Source organism: Sinocyclocheilus grahami, unplaced genomic scaffold (assembly GCF_001515645.1).
Source record: "Sinocyclocheilus grahami isolate Dianchi unplaced genomic scaffold, SAMN03320097.WGS_v1.1 scaffold139.1, whole genome shotgun sequence".
Lineage (NCBI taxonomy): Eukaryota > Metazoa > Chordata > Actinopteri > Cypriniformes > Cyprinidae > Sinocyclocheilus > Sinocyclocheilus grahami.
In genome coordinates, this window is record NW_015505318.1 from 1,215,201 (window position 1) to 1,229,854 (window position 14,654).

At 37.0% G+C, this 14,654-nt stretch overlaps 1 protein-coding gene across 1 annotated transcript in view; it reads left to right on the forward strand.

Annotated features, from left to right (window-relative positions):
• The window catches only part of LOC107591271 (CTD small phosphatase-like protein), a 53,500-nt gene that overhangs the window by 32,924 nt on the left and 5,922 nt on the right, over nt 1-14,654 (forward strand). Inside the window, exons 3-4 of the mRNA XM_016280386.1 lie at nt 7,709-7,810; nt 12,172-12,228. Coding sequence (XP_016135872.1) covers nt 7,709-7,810; nt 12,172-12,228 — 159 coding nt within the window. The remainder of the gene's footprint in view (nt 1-7,708; nt 7,811-12,171; nt 12,229-14,654) is intronic.

The window sequence follows — 14,654 nt, forward strand, 5'->3', positions numbered from 1 at the left end:
GTCCTCCATAAAATATGCTGCACACATCTGGATATTTGGGTTAAACTGTTCTGGAACAGTGTTGTAAATACCACTGATTTGTAGTCGTGTCCTCATTTGTAAGACCAAACAAAGTAGTTTCGCTTTCACAACGAAAAACACCGTGGCCTAGCGTGAGGGGAAGCCCCGGCTTAGCGTGCGCTGAGGCCGGGCTAGAGTGAGCTGAGGCTGGGCTAGCGTGAGCCAAAGCCCCAGCTTAGCGTGCGCTGAGGCGGTGGGGTCCAGATCCGACGAATGAGCGGCAACCACATGTGACGGACCCCGGGCTGGATTCCGCTTCATCCACGGTGAAAGTTGATGTATTCCCTCAGCGACCAGCACAGATCAGCTCTAGGCATGACGAAGCGGATATCGTCCTCTTTTGGAAGACCAAACAAAGTAGTTTCGCTTTCACAACGAAGCACACAGCGTCTTCACGACATGGCTGCAGCATCAACAATACTACAGCAAGACTAAGTACTACTGCGTGAACATTTGGGTGGCGTTATGCAAATCTTCCCACATAGTGAGGTAGATATGTGGGGGCATGTTAGAACGAGCCGTTTTAGGTAGGTGTGGCTGACTCTGAACTTTAATAAAGAATACCTCTTTGGATTTGAGACTTTAGTCTTTGCAACTTTACAGATCTTCTTTATGCACCAAGAGCTTGTAACACTCCAAAGAGAAAGGAAAAATTGAAATCGCATCATATTTTTGGCATAAAAGAAAAGTCGATAATTTTGACCCATTCAATGTGTTGTTGGCTATTGCTACAAATATACCAGTGTTACTTAAGACTGGTTTTGTGCTCCAAGGTCACATATCACTTATGGCGCTTTTCCACTGCATGGTACGGCTCGGTACGGTTCACTTTTTGTAGGTTTTCCACTGGTTACAGTACCTGGTACTTCTTTTAGTACCACCTCGGTTGAGGTTCCAAGTGAACCGTACCGTTACCAAAACGTGACGTGTAAGCTCTGCTGATTACTGATTGGCCGGAGAGAATCGTCACTACCTGCGTCACTGAACTTGCAACACAAACACAACAGAACCGCTAGATTTAAATCAGCACAGCCGGAAGGATCGAACGCAACTATTTTGAATGAGCGCACCTTTTTTAACAACTAAAAAATGGCTGTTTCATGGTCTGTTGAGGAAGTACAGATGTTCCTCTCGTTGATAGCAGAGGAGCGGATTCAGCGAGAGTGGAATGAAAAGTTTTTAGGAGTCGCGGCAGTAGAGGCGGCACAAGTATAACGACATGTGAATAATCCCGCCCACTCTAAAGCGGTACTAAACTGCAGTGGAAACGCAAGCCGAGCCGAGTCGTACCACACAGTGGAAAAGTGCCATTAGATTTGACAAAAGTGGCTTCAGTGTAGTATTTATTTTCATGGTGTTTAACTTTTACCCTATCACTTACATCACTTATCTGTAGTCCATAGCAATACATTTTGCAACGACCTGTACAATCCTTCAGTGCAGATTTGTTTTTTGCTTGCATCTATTTTCATTCATTACAGAAAACACACAGCTCAGATTGTATCAAAATGTTTTGATCGATATCAGTACTTCAGTAAATGTCTTATTGTCTATATCATTGCATGTTGTTCTAAAGAAAAAAAAACAGATTGTTTTCTTAATCTTTCATCCAAAATTTAATAACTCTGGCTTTGATATGGGTTTTTCTACTGACAAAACCTAAGCAGCATGCATTGGGGGAAAAATTAACGTTAATATCAATATATCATAGCCATATACGATCAGATCAAAACAGATCAAATCCACAAACTTCCCTTCATTATTTCCAATACAATATTCTGTTTCACTCAGAATTAAAAATTTGTTAAGTTAAATGGATAGTTCACCCAAATTGAAACTTCTGTCATTTACTCACCCTCACACCATTCCAAACCTGTTATTTCTTCTGTGGAACACAAAAAAAGATATTTGGAAGAATTTTTTGACAGTTTTTGCCAATAGTATGGGAAATAGTTTGCCAATGGGAAGCCCATTTCTGCTATTGAATAAAAAAAACAGGTAATTGTGACTTTTCATCTCACAATTCAGACTATTTTCTTTTTTGTACAATTTCATAATACAAACTGGCTATTTTGACTTTTTTTCTCAGAATTGTGAGATATAAACTTGCAATTGCGAGTTATAAAGTCAGAATTGCACAGTTGCGAGAAAAAAATCTCAGAATTGCGACTCGAAATGGCGTGTTATAAAATCATAACTGAGATATACTGAGAAATAATCAAAATTGTGAGATATAAACTCACAAATCTGACTTTTTTTTTTATCAGAATTGCAAGTTTATATCTCAGTTGTCACTATTTTTCTCAGAATTTAGAGTTTATATCTCACAGTTATGACTTTAGAACACGCAATTGCGAGTTAAATCAGAATTTTGAGATATAAATTCGCAATTCTGATTACTTATCAGTCCTTTTTAACTGCGAGTATATATCTTACAATTCTGAGAAAAAAGGTCAGAATTGCGAGTTTTTTAGCAATTCTGCCTTTATAACTCGCATTTGCAAGTTTATATTTCACAATTCTGAGGGAAAAAATTCAGAACTGCAAGATGTAAACATGCAACTGCAAAAACTTGCAATTAACTTTTGAATTTTTTATTCAGTGGCAGAAACAGGTTTCCATAAAATTGAGTCCTAAACCATACTGCTTGGACCCCATTGACTTTCATTGTGTGGACACAGATTTCGATTCGCAAGCTCTCGATTCGATTCGATTCGATTCTCGATTTTTTTGATTACATTCAGTGAATATAGCTTTAATACAAATGCTATTGATATTTCTAAAAAATTAACAGTAATCATCAGTTTACAAATGGTGAATTAATAAAAAGAAATTAAGAACCACAGGCCTGTATTTTAAACCTATTATTGTTTTTTGTATAGGGTCCTTTTTTAAACAATAATAGGGCCCTATAAAATGTTCTTAATTTTTCTGGTAATCAGATGAAGGCATAAAGCATTAATTTAATTTAATTCTAATCAAATGAAAATTAAACCCTTTTATTTTTTGGCAAACAAAGTGCTGCACAACAGAGGTTTACTGTTAAAATTAAAAAGAAAACGGATGTGATTATTCCTTTAAAAATAAAGATTTATTCATATTTATTAGCAGTAGTAGCATTGAGTCTTAAGACTGCTAAATAGTAATATATTCTGACAGTTTCTTAACGTTAAACTAAACTTTTATTTTGACGGGTTGCCGTGAAGAACTTGCAGCTGCTGTGTATTAGGGCTGTGTATCACCAGCAAAGTCACGATACGATACATATCACGATACATAGGCCACGATACGATATGTATCACGATACATGACTGCACTGAATTAGCTGGTAGCATCATTGTTTCTAAAGGAATTAAAGCCATAGCTTTACTGTTAATAGAGAAACGCGGCAAAACAGTGGTAATTCATACATACACAGCCTCTCTCTCGCTCTCTCTCTCTGTCGTAAATGAACACTTGATGAATCACACTTTTCTGAGAATAGACTTGAAGTGGAGATAGCTAAACTGCAAGCTAAGCGGTGTTTTTAGAAAGCAAGCGCGTTTATCCAGTGGAGAGAGAGCGCGTGAGCGCAGGGTTGCCAGGTTGACAAAGATAAGTAGCACGTTTAGCATATATTTCTATATTGCGCAAGCGTGAAGCTCTGTTTTGGGGATTACGTCTCTTTATATCAGTCAACCCCGTTGTGTTCCTCTGCGGCCAGATTATTAACAGATGCTCTATTCATTCTTTTTTTAGAAACCTGGCACTTTTCTACTAAATTTTAAACGTTGTAAAATTAAGCGTGGTCCATTGCTGCACACGTGCCACAGTATCGATACAGGGCCAGCTGTATCAATACTCGTATCGTCAAATCTCTGTGACGATACATCGTCGTATAGATATTTTGAACACAGCACTACTGTGTATGTGATATGACGGTAGTTTTCTCAAATGAAACGGTAAAATGCTAATGAAGTGACTCTCAGAGCAGCTGGAGATGACATTCGTGTTCATATCATCATATAGTGAGACGGCAGAAACTGAAAACACCGCGAGCATCATTGGCACTTTAGTATGTGTGTAGTAAACAAAACAGTGTGCCGCGCAATCCGCCATTCATTCATTACGGAAATCATGCTGCCTTATGCGTGATATCAAATGCTTCCGCAGATTTATAGCATTACTATAGCATTTCACCTGAGCATTATGAATCACGCGTATGGCCATGATAAGCGCTGAATGAATGACAGGATTTCTGTTGTAACATCGCGCAAGGTAAATAAGGGTGACATCTAGTGGAGAAGACTAATTATAAGATTCACGTTAATCAGATCTTGTTTTAAATGTGTGCTGAAATAAATACCAGAAAAGATCAAGTCGCGGCTTCTGAGAATCGATATCGAATCGACGTCATTTAAAAAAACGGCCCAGCCCTACTGTTTGGGAATGATATGATTCGTTGACAAAATTTTCATTTTGGGTGTACTGTCCCTTTAAATATGTGGCGAGTGTAATTTCATTTAGTCTTAAACCCGGTTATAAAGCCATATGGTTTATATAATCGGCAGACTGGTAGTGCTGATAGCAATAAGCTGTACTTGAGGACAACAGCAGTCTCCGAAAATCAAATCATCCCACACTGCACCTGCTAGAGGAAGAGCGTGCAGTGAGGTTTGCTGATCTGAGCCAGACCTTCACGCTGAGCCTGAGATAGGGGAGACCCAAATCCTGAAACACACTCCACCTGCTTCTGCCTGCTCAGCAAAAACCGAGCGTCCACACTGAGAAAACACTGGCAGGAGTTTTAATTCTCACAGTAATTGTAATCAAACCTCAGATCCGCTGGTGTTTTCTAAGATGACAGCTGGGAATGTCTCTCCCGCTCTGACTGGCTGACACTAATGACTGCAATTTTCAACTGCATGATGTCAAGCTTTTAATATCTTCTCTCTAATGCTTTTTGAAAGTGTCTGGATTGGGGCAAAGGTTAAGTTGGGAATTTAGTGAACCACAAACTGTTGACTGTCATTTTTCACTCTGAGCAAACAGATTATCATAATGCAAGCAAGTGATAAATCGTATGTGTTTGAAAGCCATGAAATGAATGCTGGGCTTGACTGACACAGCATGAGGCTTCAATTATGGTTAAAGCATTGTTAGAAAACCGTAAAGTCTTTAGAGTTATAATGTTATGATGTAATTGCCTGTACTCATGGAGCATGCATAAGTTTGACCATCTGTGTGGTCTTGTTTGTGTATCCATGTGGGGACTGAATGTTCCCTCTGTGATAGTAAAACTCTAAAAACCTATTTTGTAAATATTAATTATTAGTATTGGTGAATAATGGATATTGAATTGTGCATGCTCATTTCCCTGTTTTTTTGAAAATTGCATTTGTTTCATCTAACACTCACTTAGTCTTTAATCACTAATAATTAAGACTAATTATAAGATTCACGTTAATCAGATCTTGTTTTAAATGTGTGCTGAAATAAATACCAGAAAAGATCAAGTCGCGGCTTCTGAGAATCGATATCGAATCGACGTCATTTAAAAAAACGGCCCAGCCCTACTGTTTGGGAATGATATGATTCGTTGACAAAATTTTCATTTTGGGTGTACTGTCCCTTTAAATATGTGGCGAGTGTAATTTCATTTAGTCTTAAACCCGGTTATAAAGCCATATGGTTTATATAATCGGCAGACTGGTAGTGCTGATAGCAATAAGCTGTACTTGAGGACAACAGCAGTCTCCGAAAATCAAATCATCCCACACTGCACCTGCTAGAGGAAGAGCGTGCAGTGAGGTTTGCTGATCTGAGCCAGACCTTCACGCTGAGCCTGAGATAGGGGAGACCCAAATCCTGAAACACACTCCACCTGCTTCTGCCTGCTCAGCAAAAACCGAGCGTCCACACTGAGAAAACACTGGCAGGAGTTTTAATTCTCACAGTAATTGTAATCAAACCTCAGATCCGCTGGTGTTTTCTAAGATGACAGCTGGGAATGTCTCTCCCGCTCTGACTGGCTGACACTAATGACTGCAATTTTCAACTGCATGATGTCAAGCTTTTAATATCTTCTCTCTAATGCTTTTTGAAAGTGTCTGGATTGGGGCAAAGGTTAAGTTGGGAATTTAGTGAACCACAAACTGTTGACTGTCATTTTTCACTCTGAGCAAACAGATTATCATAATGCAAGCAAGTGATAAATCGTATGTGTTTGAAAGCCATGAAATGAATGCTGGGCTTGACTGACACAGCATGAGGCTTGAATTATGGTTAAAGCATTGTTAGAAAACCGTAAAGTCTTTAGAGTTATAATGTTATGATGTAATTGCCTGTACTCATGGAGCATGCATAAGTTTGACCATCTGTGTGGTCTTGTTTGTGTATCCATGTGGGGACTGAATGTTCCCTCGGTGATAGTAAAACTCTAAAAACCTATTTTGTAAATATTAATTATTAGTATTGGTGAATAATGGATATTGAATTGTGCATGCTCATTTCCCTGTTTTTTTGAAAATTGCATTTGTTTCATCTAACACTCACTTAGTCTTTAATCACTAATAATTCAAAGTTAATTTATAAAAACTAATAGTTTAATAACACTGGTAATGTAATCTTTTGCAAATCTGAAAATAAATATCTATTTTACAAACTGTAGATTATAATATTGCAATGCCTTAAAGGAAAAGTTCACCCAATGATGAAAATTTCCTGATAATCTACCTGATAATTTAGTAGGTTTTTCTTTAACATAAAAACTTATATACTTTTATTTATGTAGACAAAATAATACAGAATTTTAATATCAGCTTTTTTTTTGGTTATTGGTCATAATATCAGGTCATTCCTGATATTAAGATCATACACTGAGACTCACTTTATAGGCTGTATGTTTATTCCATGTTTGACACATTGATCACATTTTATATACTTAAAGTGCATACTGGAATAATTATGAATGACATTAATAATTAATTCAACTTTAATGTAGTTTAATGTCATTCGAATTGCAAATAGTTATTCAAACCTGATGAGGTGGAAATATTGGCAGTGAAAGGTCATGGAGGACTCCAGCAGATTCATACTGGCACAGATAAAACATCCAGCCCATGCACTGTCCTCCATGACCTTTCCTCCACACTCATGCAGAAATGCACATGTAAAGAATATTCGACATATTACTGTCGTGAATGTGCATAAATTATGCATGCCTGCATGTGCTGTATATGACTTCACTTGCATCTTTAGATATGTGAGAGTGTGTTTTGCTCCTATTGGCAACTCCATCTGCATCCCTCAGGTCAGGCTTAGTAAAGGACATCTCATTCCTGTTACTGGCAGACCATCTACAGAGGCAGCTTGTGCTTAGGCAACACGACTTGGCAGTGAAGCCAAACCAGGGGGGACAGTCACTTTAACATAAAGCTATGATCGTTGTTTCAAGGTTATCCAAAACCACCAGATCCCGGTACATCATTTGGGACAACAACAGAACAATCTCCAGTGCATGTTGTGTCTCATTGGAGAAGGGCCCATAGCTTTTGATTATAACTCTGAATGTCTGGCTGACATGATAAGCATGCATCTTTATCCTCCAGTGAACTGCTTGTTTGCTCTTCTCTCCTCCATGTATTCATCTGTGCCATATTTCCTCCAGCCTCCAGCCAAATACCTCTTGCCTGAGGTCAGCATTAATGATTACGGCAAGAACTGTGTGGTCATTGACCTGGATGAGACCCTTGTGCACAGCTCCTTCAAGGTACTTCTGAATACACACACATAACCACAAATACTACAATTTTGTTACTTGATATAGCAATGAATAAGTGGCTTATTGAGGCTATGCCTTGCTAATCAGTTTTAACTTGGCAACCATTGCCGTTCTTTATTTGACAAGCATTTGAATAGCACCAAGTGATGCTAAATATTATTTTAAAATTTAGTTTGCTGCCTATGTAGTGAGCTTTTTAAAAAGTAGGCATCTTAAAGGAATAGGTGGTCATTGACCTGGATGAGACCCTTGTGCACAGCTCCTTCAAGGTACTTCTGAATACACACACATAACCACAAATACTACAATTTTGTTACTTGATATAGCAATGAATAAGTGGCTTATTGAGGCTATGCCTTGCTAATCAGTTTTAACTTGGCAACCATTGCCGTTCTTTATTTGACAAGCATTTGAATAGCACCAAGTGATGCTAAATATTATTTTAAAATTTAGTTCGCTGCCTATGTAGTGAGCTTTTTAAAAAGTAGGCATCTTAAAGGAATAGGTCACACAAAAATTAAAATTCTGTCATTAATTACTCACCCTCATGTCATTTTCAAACACGTAAGACTTTTATAGACCCTTGTGCACAGCTCCTTCAAGGTACTTCTGAATACACACACATAACCACAAATACTACAATTTTGTTACTTGATATAGCAATGAATAAGTGGCTTATTGAGGCTATGCCTTGCTAATCAGTTTTAACTTGGCAACCATTGCCGTTCTTTATTTGACAAGCATTTGAATAGCACCAAGTGATGCTAAATATTATTTTAAAATTTAGTTTGCTGCCTATGTAGTGAGCTTTTTAAAAAGTAGGCATCTTAAAGGAATAGGTCACACAAAAATAAAAATTCTGTCATTAATTACTCACCCTCATGTCATTTTCAAACACGTAAGACTTTTAGTTATCTTCGGAACGCAAATTAAGATATTTTTGATGAAATCCGAGAGATTTCTGACCCTGCATAGAGAACAATGCAACTTATATGTTCACGGCCCAGAAAAGTTAGGACATTGATAAAATAATCCATGTGACATCAGTGGTTCAATTGCAGTGTTATGAAGCTACGCCAATGCTTTTTGTGTGCGAAGAAAACAAAAATAACAACTTCATTCAACGACTCGTATATGGTGGTATTCTCGTGAACGCGCAGCAGAATCTGACACAGAAGAGAAGAAATTGTTGAATGAAGTCATTAATTTTGTTTTCTTTGCACACAAAAAGTATTTGTGTAGCATCATAACATTACGGTTGATGTCACATGGACTATTTTAACAATGTCCTTACTATGTTTCTGGGCCTTGAACGTGTCTGTTTCGTTGCATTGCTGTCTATACAGGGTCAGAAAGCTCTCGGATTTTATGAAAAATATCTTGATTTGTGTTCCGAAGATGAACGAAGGTCTTATGGGTTTGGAACGACACGAGGGTGAGTAATTAATTACAGAATTTTCATATTTGGGTGAACTATCCCCATATATTCTACCTCCTAAGATAACTTGTTGTGGCTAAATGTGGTTAAAAGAATACACAATAGTCAAAGGTGGTGGAGAATGCGGGCAACATGTTGATCATGAATGCATATTTTTCATTCAGTTCTGGCAAGAAAATGGTTAAAAATAGTTCAGTGTAATTAGAAATAGATTATTTTAATCAATTTTTGTCTGTTATGCATTTTAATAAGAGTGTTATGTGCTAACATAGCAAAATGCTAATGTCAAACTCTATTGGATTCAATTGTGAAACAATAACAAAGAGTGTTATTTGTATGGAGTTTCTGCCTTTATAGACAATTCCAATTCGGTCACTTATGAGATCCTATTTCCTATCCTATCCTATTTGAATGCTCCATTAGAAGGCAGTTGCCTATGTAGGCACTAGACAGTGAGGCAGCTCAGTAGGTTTTGGGACAGAGCTTCCATTTTAGGGTGTACTCAAGTTTGTTTGGTGCGGATCTTTTGGGCAGGTGTGAATACAGCAATTGCACTCGGGTTCGGACCAAACAACCGTACCGAGACCCAGCTGAAGAGGTGGTCTCGGTCCGCTTCCAAATGAACTCTGGATAAACCAATGAATGGATGACCTTAAGCACACGTGTGGGTTTGTTTAGTTTCTGGTTCACTTGCAAAAAGGGCAGTGTGAAAGCGAACCGCACCAAACAAAAAAAATAAACATTGTATTTGGTCCGGACCAAAGCAAGTGAACTAGCGGACCTTCCTGGTGTGAATACACCCTTAGTCCTCATTTCTAAATAAACATTGAGCAAATTTAGAACATTCACTCCTGCACATTGTTTTTGAGTGGCCAGATGAATAATTTGAGCAACCTAAGACATGATAACAGAAGGCATTGGCAGTATTTTGAGGTTGTTGGGGTGGATTTGAAAGTCCCAAATGAATTAAATCCTCTTCCGAGATTAAATGTTTGTCTGGTCCCTATAAAGTAGCGCTTCAGAGAGCCACCTGCTGAGCGCAGTGACCCACTTCTCTGCATCTTGGTTTTAGGCTGGTTTTTAGCTCTCTCTCTCACACACACGGTCAAATAAACAACTATGTCCAGTTGATTACATACAATCACTCTACATTTACATATGTACACACATCCTGCTTAATGCATACATGTCTTCCACAGCTGGATACATCCCTGCTCCCAAAGGAGAAGGACAGTGACAGATGCTGAATGTGTTTGCTCTTAGACTAATAACTGTGTTTTGTTAAGCCTGTCGTCCTCCTTTAAAATGTCTGCCTGGCAGCTCCTGTTTTTGCTCAGAGAAGAGAGAAAGGCGGCGACTGAGAGAAAGAGGCCCAGAGAGAGGGATGCATGCCTTTGTGCGCGTTCCCAACCTCATATACACCCATCCTGACACCAAAACACACACCCGCATACACACACATTACATTGGAAAGGTATGCTCACAGTTACACAAAAACGATTTGACCGTGACCATACTTGATGAGTGTTTACAATATTTTCTATTACTTATAATTATTACCTAGCATGTTCTGTCTCAGTTGGCTTGATTTTCTCAGTGACAGATGTTGTTCTTTTCCTTTTTTACATACAGTGGCTACAAAAAGTATTTTAACAAGAATATTAAATATTTAGTATTTAATGCAATGGATTTATTTTAGTTTTAGACAGACATAGACATAATACTTGTTTTACAATATTGACCAAAAGTCTGTACTTCATACATATATATATATATATATATATATATATATATATATATATATAAAATTATATTTAATGCATTTTTCTAGCTAATAAATACTGCTATGCCACTGTCACAATACCCATTCATATAGATCACCCACTCCTCCTGCTGGCTATATTATGAACTGATGTGTAAATCAGTTGACTGTGAAAACTGATCTGAAATCAATCCCTTCATTAAATATTTATTTCAGACAGACATTAAATTACTAAAACATTCAAAAATCTGTCCACTGTATTTCTAGACAAACATTCAAACAGTTAACTGAGAAAAATAATTTTCTTAATGGTTTATCTTGTTTTCCAGTAAAAACATTCTTAAAATATGATAAATTTACTTAATAATAATAAAATATTTTTTTTTCTGAGACTTTAACTGAGTTTAGTTTTCGTACCCTTTTATGCATAAAATGATCTGTAAATTTATGGTTTAGAAAAAAAAGAATGAGCCAAATGGTGAACAAAATTATATTAGTAAAATACAAAACAAATAATTTCAAAACAAGACTAATTAAGAAAAATACTAATTAAGAATATTATGTTCTGCAGTCTGCCTGTTGTAAATGAAACTATCCATCACAGTCATGATGTTATGCAAGCCAGGTCAGATATTGGATGAGCCGCCTCCTCTGCCGTCCAATCAGAAATGAGATCCACAGAATTTCCTTGTTTTTTAACAAGCCCTTGAAAAGTGCAAAGAGCAAAAGTTTTCTCTCCTCTCCTCTCCTCTTCTCATCCTCATCTTCCTTTCCCTTTCTCTGCTTGCAATAAGACAGCTCATAGCCACCCGCTGAGTCTCTTTCATCGTCTCCCAGCGCTCTACAGCACGTCTCCTCCTCTCTCTCCCTCCACTTTCTTTAAAAGCGTATCAAGTCTCTTTTCAAAGACCCTTGCCGTTCCAGCTCCATGCAGTCAGCTGTCAGAAACACACATGCTCAAATGCACACACTCATGCACATACACGCTCAAAGAAGTCTAACTGAAAGTCTTGACTACAGGTAGCTGTGAAGCGGTGCATGCCTCCCTCTGGCTCTCTCAGAGAACAGCGCAGCTGATACAGCTGTAACATGCTTACAGTCGGTTTCAAACAGGCTCCTAATGTGTGATTTCCTGTTTTGTGCCTGCAGCCCATCAGCAACGCAGACTTTATAGTCCCTGTGGAGATTGACGGAACAGTTCATCAGGTACCGTGCAAATGGGTTCAAATATAGCCATGGGTAAATGTTCACACTTACGGCAACAGATTATTAACAAAGCTCTCGCCCCTTTTGAATCTGGACTGTGTCTTTTTTGTCTTGCAATGTCACCATAACCTTGACAAGCCATGTCAAATTGAAATGAAAGGAATATTACGGGTTCCATACAAGTTAAGCTCTATTAACATTTGTGGTATAATAAAAACAAATATATTTTGACTTGTCCTTTGTTTCCAAATTAAGATTTACAGTGAGGCAATTACAATGGACGTGGATGGGACCTATTTTTCGAGGATTTTAAATAATTTTATTAAAGCAATAACTAAAAATTAAAATAATTCATTTTATTTTACTTACATTATAAAATGCTAAAGACATGCAATATTTGAGGCGTAAAGCTGCTTAATCCATAATTTTTTACAGCTGTTTTGGGGCCCTGGTAAACAAAATTGGAAAATTAGATACATTTGTAAAATTGGAACTTCACTCAGAAAATGTTATTTAAGTGATTTTCACATTAAAACCATTTTAACACTTTTTGTTACATCATCTTGTGGCTACTATATTGACAAAATTGTAGTAAAAATTATAGAAGTACGGTTAAAAAACAGCAGCTGTGGTTGCCAGATATTTACTGTAAAAATATAATAGCAACTTTTTAGGTTTTACAGATAGAAATTTAATGTACAATAAAAAAGTATACTTTATTAACGGAAATAATGTTACTACATCAAATTAGTAAAGCTGTTTTTTACCTTTTATGATATACTGACAACCAGGCACGTGCACACATAGACATAAAAGGGGGCTTGAGCACCTGCCCTATTTCTTCCTTGAGAGAAAGTGCCCTTTATTCTGTATTATATATTTATAATTTTAAATATCAGTATTCAGTGTTTTATGTTTAAAATGTCAAGACAGTATTAATGCATTTGTAACTGCAGGTTAAATGCATTCCTGTCCTGCAATAAACAGTGTGTAAATGCATCTAAATGCCACTTCAGACGCAGGTTCTGTTTCTCTTCTGCATTGCAAAGGTTAATTTTGTCAGTACTGATTTAATTTAGAAGTCTAACTGAAAGTCTTGACTACAGGTAGCTGTGAAGCGGTGCATGCCTCCCTCTGGCTCTCTCAGAGAACAGCGCAGCTGATACAGCTGTAACATGCTTACAGTCGGTTTCAAACAGGCTCCTAATGTGTGATTTCCTGTTTTGTGCCTGCAGCCCATCAGCAACGCAGACTTTATAGTCCCTGTGGAGATTGACGGAACAGTTCATCAGGTACCGTGCAAATGGGTTCAAATATAGCCATGGGTAAATGTTCACACTTACGGCAACAGATTATTAACAAAGCTCTCGCCCCTTTTGAATCTGGACTGTGTCTTTTTTGTCTTGCAATGTCACCATAACCTTGACAAGCCATGTCAAATTGAAATGAAAGGAATATTACGGGTTCCATACAAGTTAAGCTCTATTAACATTTGTGGTATAATAAAAACAAATATATTTTGACTTGTCCTTTGTTTCCAAATTAAGATTTACAGTGAGGCAATTACAATGGACGTGGATGGGACCTATTTTTCGAGGATTTTAAATAATTTTATTAAAGCAATAACTAAAAATTAAAATAATTCATTTTATTTTACTTACATTATAAAATGCTAAAGACATGCAATATTTGAGGCGTAAAGCTGCTTAATCCATAATTTTTACAGCTGTTTTGGGGCCCTGGTAAACAAAATTGGAAAATTAGATACATTTGTAAAATTGGAACTTCACTCAGAAAATGTTATTTAAGTGATTTTCACATTAAAACCATTTTAACACTTTTTGTTACATCATCTTGTGGCTACTATATTGACAAAATTGTAGTAAAAATTATAGAAGTACGGTTAAAAAACAGCAGCTGTGGTTGCCAGATATTTACTGTAAAAATATAATAGCAACTTTTTAGGTTTTACAGATAGAAATTTAATGTACAATAAAAAAGTATACTTTATTAACGGAAATAATGTTACTACATCAAATTAGTAAAGCTGTTTTTTACCTTTTATGATATACTGACAACCAGGCACGTGCACACATAGACATAAAAGGGGGCTTGAGCACCTGCCCTATTTCTTCCTTGAGAGAAAGTGCCCTTTATTCTGTATTATATATTTATAATTTTAAATATCAGTATTCAGTGTTTTATGTTTAAAATGTCAAGACAGTATTAATGCATTTGTAACTGCAGGTTAAATGCATTCCTGTCCTGCAATAAACAGTGTGTAAATGCATCTAAATGCCACTTCAGACGCAGGTTCTGTTTCTCTTCTGCATTGCAAAGGTTAATTTTGTCAGTACTGATTTAATTTGCTTGGTAACAGCCCAAATGACTTATTATTCTAATTGACTGATTCATTTTAAGAATTT